This window comes from Catharus ustulatus, chromosome 17, assembly GCF_009819885.2.
Source record: "Catharus ustulatus isolate bCatUst1 chromosome 17, bCatUst1.pri.v2, whole genome shotgun sequence".
Lineage (NCBI taxonomy): Eukaryota > Metazoa > Chordata > Aves > Passeriformes > Turdidae > Catharus > Catharus ustulatus.
Genome location: NC_046237.1, coordinates 2,463,356 through 2,479,983, shown reverse-complemented (window position 1 = coordinate 2,479,983; position 16,628 = coordinate 2,463,356). Strand labels below are relative to the sequence as shown.

Below are 16,628 nucleotides of genomic sequence, written 5' to 3'. Positions count from 1 at the left end.
GATTCTTGTTACCATTTCATCACTTCTCATGATTCTTATTATGATCAATATAATATATTCAATAATATATTCAATAATATATTCCATTTACCAAACAATTATTACATTTAACAATCACATTATTTATCACATGATGCCAGACCCAACCTTTCTTCCCACCCCCTGAATCTGTTGTATACAATTCCCATGTTTTTAGAAACATTTTTAACCCTATGCTATCAGGGTCAGTGTCAGAACAGAAATCTCAGAGCTCCCAAGTTTTAGGGATCTGTGTTACTCAAAGCAGTGTTCTCTGGGGTCAGTGCCAGCACAGAAAGTTTATAACTCCCAGTTTCAGGGATCAGCAGCTCTGTGTTGCTCAGGGTGCTGTTGCCATTCCTGCTGCTGCATTTCTGCATTTCTGCATTTCTCGTTGCAGGTTCCGCGTGCCCCTGACGGTGCAGAGCAGCGGAGCAGAGGCTGCAGGCAGGCTGCAGGAGTGGCTCTGTGTCCTGGACAGGCTCTGCCAGCCCTGCACCTCTGTCCCCCTGCTGCCAGCCCCAGCCTGCAGCTCCCCTGAGGCTGACTATGAGCTTGTTTTGCCCCTGAGTGAGCAGGGACAGGAGAGTGCCCATCCTGCTGGGAATTGTGCCAGGAGCAGCCTGAGCCAGCCTGCATCCTCTGCAGAGCCTGCAGAGGGGCTGGCAGCCCCAGCAGCACCTTTTCCACCTGCCAGGGGCAGGGCTGAGCCTCCACCAGCCCCACCTGCCCTGCCCCAGCCCTGCAGCCTCTCCCCAGCAGCAAAGAGAACCAAAGCCTTCCACTGGGATGTTGTTCCTTACGACAAGGTGAGGATGAGACTGTTAAAGGAAAAAAATATCCTAAATGTTGCAGCCTGTGTGACATGGATAGTTATAGGAATCCAGCTGTGCCATAAAATAACCTGGATGCCCCTCTTTGTGCTGGCATGGAACAAAGGGCCTCTGTTCTGCTGGCTTTTTGTTTACCCTGTGTCCCTCCTGTATTTTTAGATTCAAAAATCAGTCTGGGGATCGTGTGACCCGAGCAAGAGGAGAATAGATGTGTGCAGGCTGTGTGAGCAGTTCCAGCTCCAGGACTCAGCAGTGCTCCTGGGCAGCGAGCCTGCAGCGAGCCAGCACATCCTGCTGGACAGAAAAGTTGCACACAACTTCAGTGAGTGATGCACAGGGGCTGTGTGCTCCTCTCTGTGAGCCTGGGCTGAGCTCTGCCTGCATTTCCATTTGTGCTTTCTGCCTCTGCACGGCACTGACCAAGGCTGTGTGTAAATCATCCTTTAATTCACTGCTTCTCTCTTTATAAAAAAAAAATTCCATGCCTCAGTTGCTCCCAAAGTGACTCTTGATGCTGCAGAGATAAACCCCCAAACTGCTTTTTGTGCTTTATTTTTTTTTCTTTTTTTGTGTGAGCCACTGAGCTGTGATGCTGCTGTCTTGGGGCAGATGTGGAAAATAATTCCCAACATCTGTGAAATCAATTTAAGCCTCTGGCTTCAAAGGCTCTTCCAGTTTTGTGGCTGCACAGTCACACAGGAGAGGCTGGGAGGCAGAGGGGCAGGAGGGTTGGTGTGAGCAGCTCCAGCTCAGCAATTCCTGGATTTTCCCTGGCCAAGGGCTCAGCTCCAGGTCAGCAATTCCTGGCTTTTCCCTGGCCAAGGGCTCAGCTCCAGGTCAGCAATTCCTGGCTTTTCCCTGGCCAAGGGCTCAGCTCCAGGTCAGCAATTCCTGGATTTTCCCTGGCCAAGGGCTCAGGATCCTGCTCTTGAACAAACCCCTTTGTTTCAGGTGGGGTTCTACCCAAAGCCTGACCTAGAACTCATTTCAGAGCTGATGAAGCAGCTCAGCACCCAGTCCTGGTCCTGTTAATAAAATATTGTAAAGGACTTTTCATCCCCTTGATGAGCAGTGGTGGATATTGGAGGAGCAGCAGTAATTGTTCTTCAAAGGGCACTCTGATTTCTGGCACAAAAATGCCTTTCCAAAATATTTCCACAACCTAGAGATGCTTGAAGATGGTAACATTTGTAAAAAATTTGGGGCAGTCAACTCTGAAGTTTTAATGATTTCATCTTGATGAATATGATGAAGAAAAAAATGTATTTTGGAGAGCGTGTAAAGTTTTAATTGGGAAATAAAAATGGAGATAACTCAGAATTATTGCATCCCTAAACTGACAATTTGAAGGGTTAAAAGGGGGAGTGATGGGAAAGTGCTGTTACAGATAAAAGAATCTTGTAATAGCACTTTTATCCACTAAATTATTGCAGCTTCTTTGAGGAAATGTCTTTCTTTTGCTTTGCAAACAGCACCATTGCTCCTTTTGATCCTGTTCCTCTTACAGCTTTTTTTCTGGGACGTTCTACATCCCTTTCTTAATCTTATCCTCATCAGTGAGAGTTTTGGCATTTCCTGATCATAATGGACATTACTCAGATCAAAAGTTAATTTGATCCTGAGAATTCTGATTAATCTTCCTGCAAGTGCTGCAAACCACAGTCCTTATTAATGGATCAAATTAATGAATAAAAAGATGAAGCTCCAAAATGCCAGTGGGTTAAAAATGCTGGAGATTTCGAGTGGAGTTGTGAAGAGCAGAGGAAAAGGAGAATTCTGAGAGATTTCCACACTAAATTCAAGGCCAGGGTGGGAGAAAATACAAATAAAAGTTAAGTTCTCTAATGGATTCTTATTGAAAAAAGAAATTTCTGCCCCAGAGGGGGCATGTAACACTGAGAGACAAGAAAATCATCCTCAGATTTGTTTTTCCTTGATGACTGCTATGTAAATTTAACGAAAATATGAAGATTGAGTTTTTGCCTTATGACAGCAGCTGTTAAATTTTTTTTTATTCTGGTTATTTGTTCTTTTTTTTTTTTTTTTTTTAATTCTGCTAAGTACAGATGAGATACTTTGGTGTTTTTTCTTCCCTCGAGCATTTCCTTCCAAGTAACCCAAGATTTTTTTTTTTTTTTTCTCCAGACATTTTTCTTAAAAGTTTCCGTATCAAACCCAGTGAGCTGAAGGACAAACTGTTCATCATCCACGAGGAGAGTGGGGGGCTCTCAGATGAGCAGATTACAGCACTCAGAAGGTGATTTTGGGGGGAATTGTTTGGTTTTGGGACCTTTTGGAGATGCCAGAATCTTCTGCAGATGATGTGGAGTTTGGAAAGTTTTTTTGGAGAGGAGGGAGGCAGATGAGAGTTAAAGGAGGGGTTTGGGATGATGAAATATTGGGAATATTTGTGTGTCTGAGTGGCAGAGATTTGGGGGTTTAAAGCAGAGTGAGATTTCTGCTTTAACAAAATGAGAGATTTCAGGAGTGGAAGCAAACAACTATTGAAATTCACAGGAGCTGGATTTTATCTCTTTGGATAGTTTGAGATGAAAGAAAGAAAGAAAGAAAAGAGAAAAAGAAATAGAAAGAGAAAAAGAAAGAAAAAGAAAGAAAGGAAAGAAAGAAAGAAAAACAAAGAAAAAAAAGAAAGAAAGAAAAAAACGAAAAAAAGAGAGAAAGAAAGGGATCTAGAGTGGGATCTGTTCCACATCCCAGTCCCTATGTGAACCTTGGGCCATTTTAATAAACATTTTTACATCCAGAAGCTTGATGTGGATTCTTGCTGATTCTTGCTGCAAAATGAGACAAAAAAAAAAATTTAGTGTTTTGCTAAAGAAATCTGGGGAAAAGAAGACACTGACAGAGAAAGTGAGGAAGTAAATAATTAATGTTTGTGCTTCTTGTGGAATCAGTTTAATTTTGGGACAGGAATTCGGAAGTCTGCAGAATCCTGAAGAACAGACATGAAACATGGAATTAATGTCGTTGTGTGATGGTTTTTGGGGTCTGAAAGGACATGGGTGGGACACTGGATATTTAAATGTTTTTTTCAATTCTGGAAGGAATTTCCTTGCTGTCCCTGAGCCCTCCCAGTTAAACCCCACAGCAATTAGGATCTGCTGGAAGGTGCACGGCCCCACTGAGGGCACTGCTGCAAATCTGACCCCAAAGGCTCAAGGAGAACAGAAATATTTGATTGCAGGGCTGGAGCTGGGCAGGAAGGAGCTGCAGGGAAATTGGGCATTGAGGTGCTCACCTGTCTCAGGTGAGGCTGCTCCTGGAAAGGTGAAAGCCAAGGAGGTTCCTCCAGCCCCATTTCCCAGGCACTGACCCCACTCTCTGCTCAGGATTCAGCCCAGGACCTGCTGGAATTGCTGGGGCATCGCTGATTTGTGGCCTCTGGGCTCCTTGCCATCAGACCATAATAATAATGATGATGGCAATGAAGCTTGAAACATCATATTTCTTTCCCTGAAGTCTTTTATTGAGGGCAATAATGCTGAGGGAATATTCCCAGCAGGGGGATGTGTAAGGGGTATTGATTGTTGCATTGCTCTGTATTATTTTGAGGATTCAAACGATGCTATCAGGCTTCAAGGATTCTGTTCCTGGGATTTTTATTTACTGCCAAAATCGATGAATCCAAGTGCAAATCCTGCACTGAAAGCAAGCTGTATTTTCTTTTTTTTCCACCCCAAGAGTTTTGAGTGGAACTGAAACAGTTGAGATTCATCTCAAAATGAAGGCTTGGGCTCCCAAGGCACTGGGAATGGAAGGAGCAGACAGGAATTCTCAGGAGCATCAGCTCTGCAGAATTTCCCTGGTGCAGGGCTCTGTGCCTCCCACCCAGGGAGCACACTCAGCATTTCTGAAGAGATTTCACTCAATTTAGGGAAATTTCACCTCTGGGAACTGTGGCCTCCAGCTGAGAGCCCATGGGCAGGACAGGAGTCCAGGCAGGGCTGGGAAATTCCTCTCAGTGAAACACTAATCTCAGAAAAATTAGGATTCTAGTTAGAAGAAACTGGGCTTGAGATTGTTACCTGAAACTTAAATAATTGATTGCCTGTCATTTAATGTTTGTTCAGCTGTGCTTGCAGTGGGAAAAAACCAAACTAGTGAGAGAAACATGGACAATGCAAGCAGAAACTCTTTCTTTGAAACACTGGACTATCCCCAGAAACCATTTATATTGTCATTGATAGAAAAGTTTGAGAGTTCAGGGTGAGGAAGACTCACCTTACTTCCTCCTTTTGAGACCCCTCCCCACAAAAACGAGCCCAGACTTAATTCAAGAAGCCAACCATATGTTTAATTGCCATTCAAACTAATTACCATAGGGATGGGAGGGGCTGATATTATGAATATTTAATTGTTTTAACCTTTTGCCAATAAATAGACTCTGTGATCACCTGGAATTTTGCAGTGTGTATTAGAGGGTTACCCCACGCTGCTGCCCAGTGCTGAACAAACATTGACTTTGTAACTTTAAATTGTTACAGAGTCTTTTGTGTCGGTTTTAGATCAATACTCACATTTTGGTAAATTGTACCTGTCAGAGTATCTGTCTAAATCCTGCTCTTGGAGAGTGAAAAACACTGAAAGTCAAAGCCCAGATTCCATTTCCAAGGCTGTGAGCAGGGTCCTGCTCATGCAGTGGAATGTGGGGTGGGATTTAATTAGGAATTAATTTGATACACAAACCTGCACCTCTGATTCTTTATCCTCATGTCTTAACAACAAAGCTTCAATCTCCCTCTAAACTTCTTTTTTTTCTTTTTTTTTTTTTTTTCCCAGAGAAATGGAAATCTTTTTCATTGAGCAAATTCCATTAGAACTGCATTCATGTACAAAGATATTTATGGAATGCATTCACGTGTTTTTGTGCCTCCTTTCTCATGGTTCCCATTGTTTAATGCTTTAAGTTTTAAACCTTCCAGATAATCTGTTAGTTCCATTTTCTGTGCATAATGCAGCTAAAGAGTTTTATGGAGTATCAGACTTCTGATTAAACGAAGATGTTTGCTATTTTAAAATATGTTCTATGAATTTGCTTAAAAGCTCAAGCTATTTTTAATGATGAATAAACACCCCTTCATTTGTCAACAGCTAACTTATTTTTAAATGAAAATTCATTTTTTTCTTGATGCTAAAATGGACTGAAAAGATTCCATTTTAATCTGCTACAATATAGAGTTAATTCAATTTTACAATTGAAATGTCATATTAATTATTGACAACAGTAAAATAAATCTTCGTGTTTGTCCTGTGTTTAACATGCTAAAATATTTGCTTTTTTCCATCTTTGAGTAAACTCCCTGACTTTGACTGGAAATGGATAGCTCTGCCCATGAATGTTTAATCACTCCTGCTGCAAATTTAGAAGTTTGTTTTAAGAGGAAGAAAAGAGAGCAGAGCTGAATATTTATTTCAGCTCCTTTACACTCCTCACATGTGAGCTGTGACATTGATTCCATTTTTCTGAAGAAATGCTGTGAATTCCCCCCGTGGTGGCCCAGGCAGGATCTCCAAAGGAGAGAGCTCTGCTGCTGTCTTGTTTTTCCAAGGCACATTTGAAGACATCAATCTTCTAAAAAATCCGTGGCCCTGGAGGATATTCCGACCTTGTGCAGAAGGGAGGAAGTTGTGGGGCTGTGATTTGTGCTGTCGCTGTTGAAGCAAGTTAAAAACCTTGTAAAAATGGGGATAAAGAGAGAAACCCCCAAACCCTTGTAAAAATGGGGATAAAGGAGAGAAACCTCCAAAACCTTGTAAAAATGGGGATAAAGGAGAGAAACCTCCAAAACCTTGTAAAAATGAGATAAAGAGAGAAACCCCCAAACCCTTGTAAAAATGGGGATAAAGGAGAGAACCCCCCAAAACCTTGTAAAAATGGGGATAAAGGAGAGAAACCCCCAAAACTTTGTAAAAATGAGATAAAGGAGAGAAACCCCCAAAACCTTGTAAAAATGGGGATAAAGGAGAGAACCCCCCAGGCTGGGGTTGTTGGGATTGCTCCTTGTGGGTCCCTTCCAGCTCAGGATATTCTGTGATAATTGAGATAAGAAAGGACCCAACCTCTTTGGAAATCATGGCCTGGACTCCTCTGTCTCATGGTTTTACTTTTTCTAAAATATTCTGGCATTCCAAATTCTCTGCATCTGCAGGTGGAGGTTCTGGCTATTTCCAAGCCTTATGCACATAGAAACATTTCCAGATATCCAGAGGTATCTGCAGATCAATTTTGCTACCTAAAAAGAATAAACAATAAATATAAAACACATAAACCACACAAAATGTAGGGAATTCCAACCAATGAACAGAATAATTATTTTATCAGAATACAGAATGAAGAGGACAACTAATTTTAATTTTCTCTTTGCAGATATTTGCCCACACCCAAAGATGCAGAGAGGTACCTGTCCTTCAAGGGCTCCTGCTCAGAGCTGCACGTGGTTGACCAGTTTATGTTGGAGGTGAGGAGTTTCAATATTAAAAAACACCACATCTTATTTTTAGGACATTCTCTGAGCTAAAACCACTGCTAGAAGCTGTTGTGTAGGACTTAAATTGACAATCTCATCCAGAACGAGTATGAAAGGATTATTATTATTATTATTATTATTATTATTGTTATTATTATTATTATTATTACTACTATTATTATTAACTATGAAGTCATTATTATTACTACTATTATAACTATGAAATTATTATTATTATTATTGTTGTTGTTGTTATTATTATTATTACTATTATTATTATTACTATTATTATTATTATTATTACCACCCAGAGTATGAAAGGATTATTCTGGTGAAGACTTGAGACAGGTAGATAACAAAAAGAGAATTATGAATCCCTTTCTGTCTCAAAGTCACACTCCTCCTCTTTATCCTTTATTTATCCTGACCTAAAGCTAGATTCCCAAAATCTAGAAGCCATAATCTATAAAATTACAATATAAAATAAATAAAATTTATAAATGACATTTAAAAATTATAAAATTACATGTATTTAATTTAATTACATGTATTTAATTACATGTATTTAATATAAAATTACATGTATTTAATGTATTAAAATTACATGTATTTAATTAATATAAAATTATAAAATTACATGTATTTAATTACATGTATTTAATTATAAAATTACATGTATTAATGATTAAATACATGTAATTGATGCAGTTGATTTTAATGCTCTCTGCCCAGGAGCACCCAGGGAATTTGCAGGTTTGTGCCAGAGTGCATCCACAGGATTGAGATCCAGAATAAAATGGATAAATGAAATTAGGCAAACCCTGGCACAGCTGAATTGCTCAATGAATAATGAAAGGTTTTCATGAAAACATGCATGTTTTGGTGTAAGTGTGATTTTTAATTCTGTTTTTTAACTCTGTGCAGATGTGTAAAATCCCCCAGCTGGGGCAGAGGTTGGATCTGCTGCTCAGTGTCCGGGAGCTCCCCGAGAGCATCAGGGACCTGGAGCCTGTGAGTGCCAGCAGGGATCAGCACCTCCAGGGTGACAGGAGGGCCCAAATCACCTCAGAGCAGATCTCAGAGCTGTGCACTTTGGGAGGATTATTTTGGTTTTTGGTTTTTTTCCCCCCACTTGTGTGTTTGATATCGTCCTGATGCCACCAAGGTGCAAGATAAAGGGTGTGGCAGTAGAAGAGACTTCCACAAAAGAGAAAAGAACAGGAAAACACCTTCAAAATTGTATTTGGAGTTATTAAACTTCCCTTCTTTGACCAGGGATAAGCCAGAAGTGAATTTCACCATTAAAATTCAATTCCTTTACTGGGGAGGTTCTGGCCCCATGAGCTGGAAGAATCACTCTTGGACACAGGAAAGTTTATTTGACAAATCTCAAAGAGATTGATGATTTCCTGAAGACTCAAGGAGCTGTTCCCCCTATAGATCACAGCTCTGGGGTGAAATTTTTGGGAACCAGAGCTCAAATCCCTCTCTGCCTTTTTCCAGGGTGGGGAGATGCAAATAAACCAGTGCCAGCTCATGGCTGGATCTCCTGTTCCAAGCCAGGTTTTGTCCATGCTTTGATTCTAAACAAGCATTTCCACACCGTGAAAAATCTTTCAGAGGTTTTTGCCCTCGTTCTGCATGGGGATGAAAATAAAATGTGAAAGTTCTTGCCAGACCAAGCTGTCATCCTCTGTCTGGCTGTGATGAAAAGCACAGGGACAGTGAGGGGAGCTCAGCAGAGGAGCAGATGGAAAGCACAGGGGAGATGCAGAGATTCTGACCCTGCCTGGTGCAGCTGCACCTTTGCTGTCCTCCACTGAAGCCAAATATTGAATATTTGGAAGTTATTCTATGCACTGTTTGCTTTGATGGCTATTTAATGTTCACTGAAGAGCTAATTAGTGTCTGAGAATGTTCTTATGCACGCTAACACCTGTTTTTAAAGCACAGAATCTACACCTGAAAGCCTAAGGGACAATGTGAATATTGGATTTCAGTGCCCTCTGGCCCTGAGCTGTGCTATAAATGCTTTAACAGCTTTCAGAGCACCCATGTGCTTCATCCTCTCCTTGTTTTTAAATCTGTATGATGGTGACTGATGAAAAGAGGTGTGGTCCTAAAAAAAATACAGATTTTTAAACTGAGAACAAAATCACCTCCTGTACCTACAGCCCCAGGAGGGAGGTGGCTTCCCTGGGAAAACTGAATTATTCTGAGTTTGAGTACAGGAAATTATTATTCTTCCTGGTGGGGAAACTGTGCTAAGCATTTTGATAACAGCATTGAGCTGGTGTGAAAGGGAGGGAGGGAGGGGAAGGATGGAGCTCCAGACCCTGCTTCCCCTGACCCCTGAAATTTGGGCAACCAAACAGCAAAACCCTTTTTTTTGGCAGCCAGAAGGGATGTGACTCCTTCTGGGGTGGCTGTGCCAGCACAGCTCTGTTTGGGGGGCTGGGACCTGCTGGAAACCCCCGAGGGGCTGCACTGAGGGGTCCCCAGACCCCAGGGATTTGTTCCCAGACCCCAGGGATTTGTCCCCACACCCCAGGGATTTGTCCCCAGACCCCAGGGATTTGTCCCCAGACCTCAGGAATTTGTCTCCACACCCCAGGGATTTGTCCCCACACCCCAGGGATTTGTCCCCAGAGCCCAGGGATTTGTCCCCAGACCCCAGGGATTTGTCCCCATCCCAGGGATTTGTCCCCATCCCAGGCTGAGGGAAGGTCTGTGTGTTCCAGCTGATAATCCAGAATATCCAGGCAAGCAAGCAGCTGCAGTCCAGCCCAAGGTTTGTGGCAGTCCTGGAGTACATTCTGGCCATGGGGAACCACCTGAATGAAAAAGCTGGGAAGGAGGTGGCCAGAGGATTCCGGCTGTCCTCTCTGGCCAAGGTGAGGAATATTTCCTTCTGATTAAAGCCATCCTGTTGTAGGGTTTGTGAGCCATTAACAGGAGCCCTCCCTGGCTGGACAGAGGCAGTAATTCCTAATTAAAGCTCACATTTTACCAGCTGCCCCTGGCTGCACGAGAACAAAATCCTGTTAACAATGAATTCCCTCAGGTCTGTGACCACAAACTGTGCTCCCCTTTTCAGGCAGCAGCACTGCCTTTGGGTGCTGAATATTCTGAATATTCTGTGTCTCTAATGAGGCACAACATCAAAATGCTGCCTGCCCTGATATCCAAATCCCTTGGCATGAGGAATTGTCTGAGCTGAGCTGGACACCAGAAATGAGCCAGGGATGTGTGAAACAGCAACACAAAAAGGAGAAATTTAATTCTGTTGTTTTCTGTTCTTGCCAAATACACCTGGGATCTATCAGCATCTCTTCTGCTCCTTTTTTCATGCTTTATTTTCTTTTTAAGGGGTGGTGATAGTGTGTTGTTGTCTTGCAGCTGCCTCTGCTGAGGGGCAGGGACAGGACGTTCACCCTCCTGCACGCCCTGGTGGAGCAGATCCTGTCCCACGAGCCCCAGCTGGCCACCTTTCCTCAGGAGCTGACAGAGTTTGAAGCTGTTCCTGATGGTGAGAGGAGGGAAAGGGGGAAAAATAATCAACAAATAAAAAATTAACTCCTTCAACTTCCCTGCAGACTCCCATTCTCACTGTGTAAATGATATTTATTATGTTTTTTCCCCTCTCTCTTCCTCTCCAGCGTCCATGAAGGGCCTCAGTGCTGAAGTTGATGGTATGTAAATGTGGTTTCCACATTCAGAGGCAGATTTTCATGCACTGTGCAGTCATTTGGAACAGGTTTTCACTGCACCTTTGTAGTTTTGTAAAGAGAGTTAAAGGTTCAAAACATTGAGGTGAAGTGTTGCCATGGAGATGCTTAACCTGCCATGTTACTGTGAAGAATTAAAAAAAAAAATATTGAAGTGTGTCCAGGTGGTTCAGAAATGCAAAAAAAAAAAAAAAAAAAAAAAAAAAAAAAAGTACTGGTCATGGTAACTAGATTTTATCATAAAATAGAAAAGTTAAGTGGCACAAGTGCTCCATCACAGTGATGGCTGTGAGAGTGTCTGGGACATGAGATGGGAATGAAGCAGGAGAAAACCTCCTGGAGGGCAAGAACTTTCTGGAAACAAACTGGTTTCCTTCTCTGGAAAGGACTCCAGCAGCAGGGAAGCCAACAGGAGGGACAGAACAAGGTTGTTTGAATGGAAGATGGGTTTTGTAAAATGGGTTTTGTAAAATGGGTTTTGTAAAATAGGTTTTGTAAAATGGGTTTCCAGCTCCCCATGGAACATGACCTGTGAGCTCAGTGGGTTTTGCACTGAGCCCTTTGAGAGCTGATAGCAGACAGTCACTGGGTGGAAATGATGATTATTTTGTTGAAATTTATAAAAATCTGTCTTTAGAAGGTGTGATGTGGGTGCTGGCCATAACTTTGTGCACACCAATATTCCCAATTTCAGCCTGGGATAACAGACCTGAATGATGATCCCTCTTTGGTGAGCAAACCCTTCTGGGCTCTGGGCTCACCTCTGGAGGTTCCTTCAGTGTGGATTTTTCCCCTTTTAGGAGACATAAATCACTAAACATAACAATATTTACCTTCAGTCACTCCTGGGGAGCAGGGACAATCCAAAACCAGTGAATATTTTAAAGCCAGGTTTTGAAGTGCTGGGCAAAGCTGTGAAATGCTGGAGATGCCCAAAGGGAAGCTCAGGGAGCCAGGTGGGACTGAGCTCTTCCCTCTGTGGATTCCTGCTGTGCCCAGGGCACAGAGGAGGGAGATGCCCCAAAATCCAGGGGTGCTCTGCCAGTCCTGGAGCTGAGAGCTGCAGGAATTCCCAGGGAGATTCCAGGGGAGCCAGGGCTGTGCCCTCTGTGCCATTTCCCAGCGAGGCAGCCCAGCTAACAAACTCCTTTCTGCTCCACAGAGGATTTTTACTCCATCCTCTCACAACCCAGCAGTTCCCACATGAAATGTGGGTTTTTAGGATGTTGTTTCCATGGCCAGGGAAGGTCAGATTTATGGCTGCTGCTTCACCACTCTCTCCACCTCTTCATTATCCTGCTCTTGCTGGGATGTGATCACATTTATTCCCTCAGAAAATGCCTCATCCAGGAGCTCTCCCTCCCACCAGGGGTTAATACTCCCAGATAAATGTGTTGCAGACTCACATTCTTTGTGTTTTCCTCGTGCCCTAAACCAGACAATTGCAGCCCTTTGGACACCTGGTGAAATACCTCGTATTTTTTTTCCTTTTGTCAGTGTTAAAAAAAGAATTGGAGAACCTCATCCAGTGCAGGAGGCTCCTCAAACCCAGAGCAAGCAAGGCAACACCTCAGGAGCTGCAGTTCTGCAAGGAGCTGAAGGTAAATCCCTGGAGTAAGGGAGGAGTAACCTGGGAGTTCCTGCTGGGAACCAGGAGAATTTGAGGGAAAGTGATTTTATTCCCTTCTGAATTCCCTTATTCCCTTCCCTTTTGTATTGTGGGAAGGGTTTTGGTGTTTCTGCATCTCTCATTTTTGCAGGCAAGTGGATGAGGAGCAGGCAACCCTAGGGAAGCACTTTGGGATAACTGGAATTTTGGAGTGAATTTGTAATAATTTATTCTGCCCTCAGACAGAAGGGGATTTAGAGAGGATCAAAGAATCATGGAGTGGTTTGGAAGGGACCTTAAAGATCATCCAGTTGTTATGGAACACAGAAATCCTGAAATCCTGATTGTCCATAAATCATTTCCAGTCCTTTAGGGCTGGAAAAGCCCTTCAAGGGTGACTGCACAGCCAGCACAACCTGGATGTCCCCAAAAGCCCCAAATGCCCCAAATCCCCCAAATCCTTCAAATCCCCCAAATCCCTCAAATGCCTCCAAAAGCCCCAAATGCCCCAAAAGCCCCAAATCCCTCAAATCCCCCAAATGCCCCCAAATCCCTCAAAAGCTCCAAATGCCCCCAAATCCCTCAAATCCCCCAAATCCCCCAAATGCCCCCAAATCCCCCAAATGCCCCCAAATGCCCCAAAAGCCCCAAATCCCTCAAATCCCCCAAATCCCCCAAATCCCCCAAATCCCCCAAATCCCCCAAATGTCCCCAAATGCCCCAAATGCCCCAAATGCCCCAAAAGCCCCAAAAACCCCAAATGCCCCCAAATGCCCCAAATCCCCCAACTGCCCTTTCCCTGAGCCCCTGCAGGGTTGGGGGCTCCAGAACTGCCCTGGGCAGCTGTGCCAGGGCTGCACAACCTTTAATGAGGAAATTTTCCCTAAGTTCCACCCCAAACCCCCTGGGCAGCTCAGGTGTCCCCTCCCTGTGACATCTCTGCTGTCCCACACTTTCTGTGCTCCTTTCACACGATGTTGACAATGTGGCTGTTCCAAACAAGCCAAAATTGAGAATTTTTATTTGTGTAAAGAACCTGAGACTGGCAGTGTTTGAATTTGTGATGCTTCTCTGGCTCTGCCACATTTTCTTTAATTTTCTTTAGGTTTTGTCATTTTATAATACACTTAAAACTCCCTAATGTTAATATTCCTTTTTTTAAAAAAACTTTGATGTCTTAATGCTTGCAAGGGAATGTGTGTGCACTCCTCTTTTGTGAAATGTGAAATTTTTATGACACGAAAATTTGGCCTTGAATGATTTTGTTTTCACTGCTGTTTAATTCCTGCTTTAATTCTATGCTCCTGCAGCAAATTAAGTTTTATTTCATTACAGGATTTAATTCAGAAATATGAAGGGGATCTCTCCCAGCTGTCAAAAAGATGTGAGGAAATGAAGAAGCTTTACAGCAATGTACTGGTACATATCATTTTAAAATGCAATGAAAATAAATGAAAATAAACCTGCATTTCTTTTTAAAAGGGAACAAAGGAGGGGAAAGGAGTGCAAGAAATTCTCACTTATTTTGTATTTATACTGGCTGTAGGAACAGAAATTAAATCCCATATCCAAGGGACAGAAATAACCTCTGAAACTGGAAAATATCCTGGTCCTGGGGTTAGGACATTTCTGTGTCATTTTTGTTATGTAAAATGCAATTTTACATTTCTGTACACATTTTCTTTAATTAATGATTCATCTACCAAGCTGCAGAGCCAGAAAACTTCAGGGTTTGCTGATTTTTCTCCTCTTCAGCTGGACATTTGTAGTCCAGCCAGATGAACCTGAAATAATTCAATGGCCACTCCTTAGGTCACTTTTATTTGGGATATTTTGGCTCTCAGTTCCCTGGAGATTTCAGACAGCTCCAAGTTTGCTTCTTTCTCCTTTTAGCTCTTATTCCTCTTCTTCTTTCCATTAATATTAACAATAATGGAGATATGAAATTTTTTTCTGCTGTTTAAATTTCCTGAAGCTGCTGGACATGCTTTAGCTCACTCAGATATTTTAAATATTCTTTTATTTCCAATTCCAGGTGAGGTTTGGGGAGCCCCCAGACCTGGACTCTCAGGAGCTCTTTGGGTGGATATCAGCGTTCATCAGCGAGTTCAGGAAGGCGTGTGCTGAAGTCACACTGTGAAAACACAAATTTTATGGAGAGGTGGGGGAAAGAGGAGGCCAGGAAACAATTTTTAATTTTTTTTCTTCTTTATTGATAAGCAGCACTTTGCCAATCTCAGCTGTGCAGCAGAACACCTCGATTTTTGAGAGAAATTAAATTTATAATGTGTAATTTTAAATGGTATTTAATCTGTAATATCCCAGATCACTTATGAGCCTCTCAATTTTGTGCTTCCATACCTTGAGGTTCCCATTCACTGAGAAAAAAACACTTTTTGTTTTTTATAATTCCTCTTTTCAATCTTTTCCTTTGAATGCCCCAGCTCCTGACCCAGTTTTAATTATTATTTCCAATTAATAACTTTCTGTGTGGTGATCTAATGTCTAAAGAATACTTCACACATTTTCTAATGAAATGGGGAGCTGTCACCCACAGAATTTATTTAAATAAATTCCTGTTTATTTTGCTATTAAAACATTGCAAACTTTGTATGTCACAAAGAAAGTTCCTGGCTGAGTGTTTTATTTTGCCCTGTCCCCCATTTTTCATGTCTAATTTCATGTATTTGCCATAAATGCTACAGGAATTAATCAATATATAAAATTTGCATTGGCAGGAAGTGAAAAATGTCAGAGCAGCAAAATAAAAAGGTGTCATGAAGCATCCAAGGAATGGATGTGGGAGGGAATTATCCATGGCTTTCAAAAGAGAAATTATTTCTGCTGTGTTTGTTGGCTTCTACACGTTTTTAATTAGAATAATGAAATGGAGCTCAATGTATGGGTGGCCTGGAAATAAAACCAAAATGGGTGTGAGTAAAAAACAGCAGAAAACAGCTGGAAAAAGGCACTGATAAAACCTGGCATTTTCTCTCTCAGGTTTGCAAAGAGCATGGGTTGAGACAAAAGAGAATCATTTATTTTAGAAAAGTTAAATTATATATTTTAGAGAAGTTAAATGATATATTTTAGAAGAGTTATCTGATTCATTTTAGAGAAGTTATCTGATTCATTTTAGAAAAGTTATGTGATTTATTTTAGAGAAGTTATGTGATTTATTTTAGAAGAGTTATGTGATTCATTTTAGAAGAGTTATCTGATTTATTTTGGGTCTTTCTGCCCCATATTTGGGCTTTGATGGAAATTCTGAACATTTTCCCTGCCCTGAGCACTGAGAGCAGCTGGGAGTGACCCCTGTGAGAGGTTTGGATGAACTTTACACCTGAGAATTGCATCTTCAGAGCTGGAATTTAACATTTCTGCACAGCCAGGGCTGACTGGAGCACCCAGGGCAGGACAGAGCCTGGCTCCAGAATTTCACAATTTCCTTCTCAATTCATTCTCAGAAATTCAGAATTCCGGTGCTGGGCCAGCCAAGAGCAATCTCCAGCAGTGCAGGGACACTTGGGCACTGCCTGGAAATGAGGCTGGAAGATTTTTTTCATGTCTGAACCAGAAAAATGAGTAATTTGTGCTTCCCTCCAGTCCTGTTAGGACACTGCTCCCAGATTAACTTCTCAGGGGCAAAAGGAAAGAAACAGAACCAAAATTAGCACCCCTTGAGAATTATTTGACATAAAAACATTTGCAGAACAATTCAAATATTTAAATTTACACAAAATTTGCTGTATTTGCCTCGAGCCAGCATCAGAGTGGTACCCACAGGTTCCACAGCTTGCACCCCTCATTTCTGCCTGGAGGAGGAAAATTCAATTCCTTTTTCATTCCTGTTCCTGCCTGGGAACAGCCCTGGCAGCTTTGGATGTGTGTGATTACAGCTCCAAAATTCTGATTTTCCACTCCTGTCAGATAATCCTGGACAGCAGAGCCA

The 16,628-nt window shown here is 42.1% G+C and overlaps 1 protein-coding gene across 1 annotated transcript; it reads left to right on the top strand.

Moving 5' to 3' along the window:
• The first annotated feature begins 708 nt into the window (after window positions 1-708).
• LOC117004289 (formin-like protein 1) lies at window positions 709-15,297 on the top strand. Its single transcript, XM_033074981.1, has 11 exons — window positions 709-827; window positions 1,011-1,173; window positions 2,997-3,108; window positions 7,240-7,330; window positions 8,264-8,350; window positions 10,081-10,233; window positions 10,739-10,868; window positions 10,999-11,031; window positions 12,565-12,668; window positions 14,012-14,095; window positions 14,712-15,297. Exons 4-11 carry the CDS (start codon window positions 7,322-7,324, stop codon window positions 14,814-14,816), a joined length of 705 nt encoding a protein of 234 aa, XP_032930872.1. The 5' UTR covers window positions 709-827; window positions 1,011-1,173; window positions 2,997-3,108; window positions 7,240-7,321; the 3' UTR covers window positions 14,817-15,297.
• The last annotated feature ends 1,331 nt before the right edge of the window (window positions 15,298-16,628 follow it).

What these genes read in the sequence shown, in the direction of transcription:
- LOC117004289 (XM_033074981.1), top strand. An exon ending in AGTTCTGCAAGGAGCTGAAG is followed by an intron (nt 12,669 to 14,011) that starts GTAAATCCCTGG and finishes ATTTCATTACAG; the next exon opens with GATTTAATTCAGAAATATGA. An exon ending in AGCTTTACAGCAATGTACTG is followed by an intron (nt 14,096 to 14,711) that starts GTACATATCATT and finishes TTCCAATTCCAG; the next exon opens with GTGAGGTTTGGGGAGCCCCC.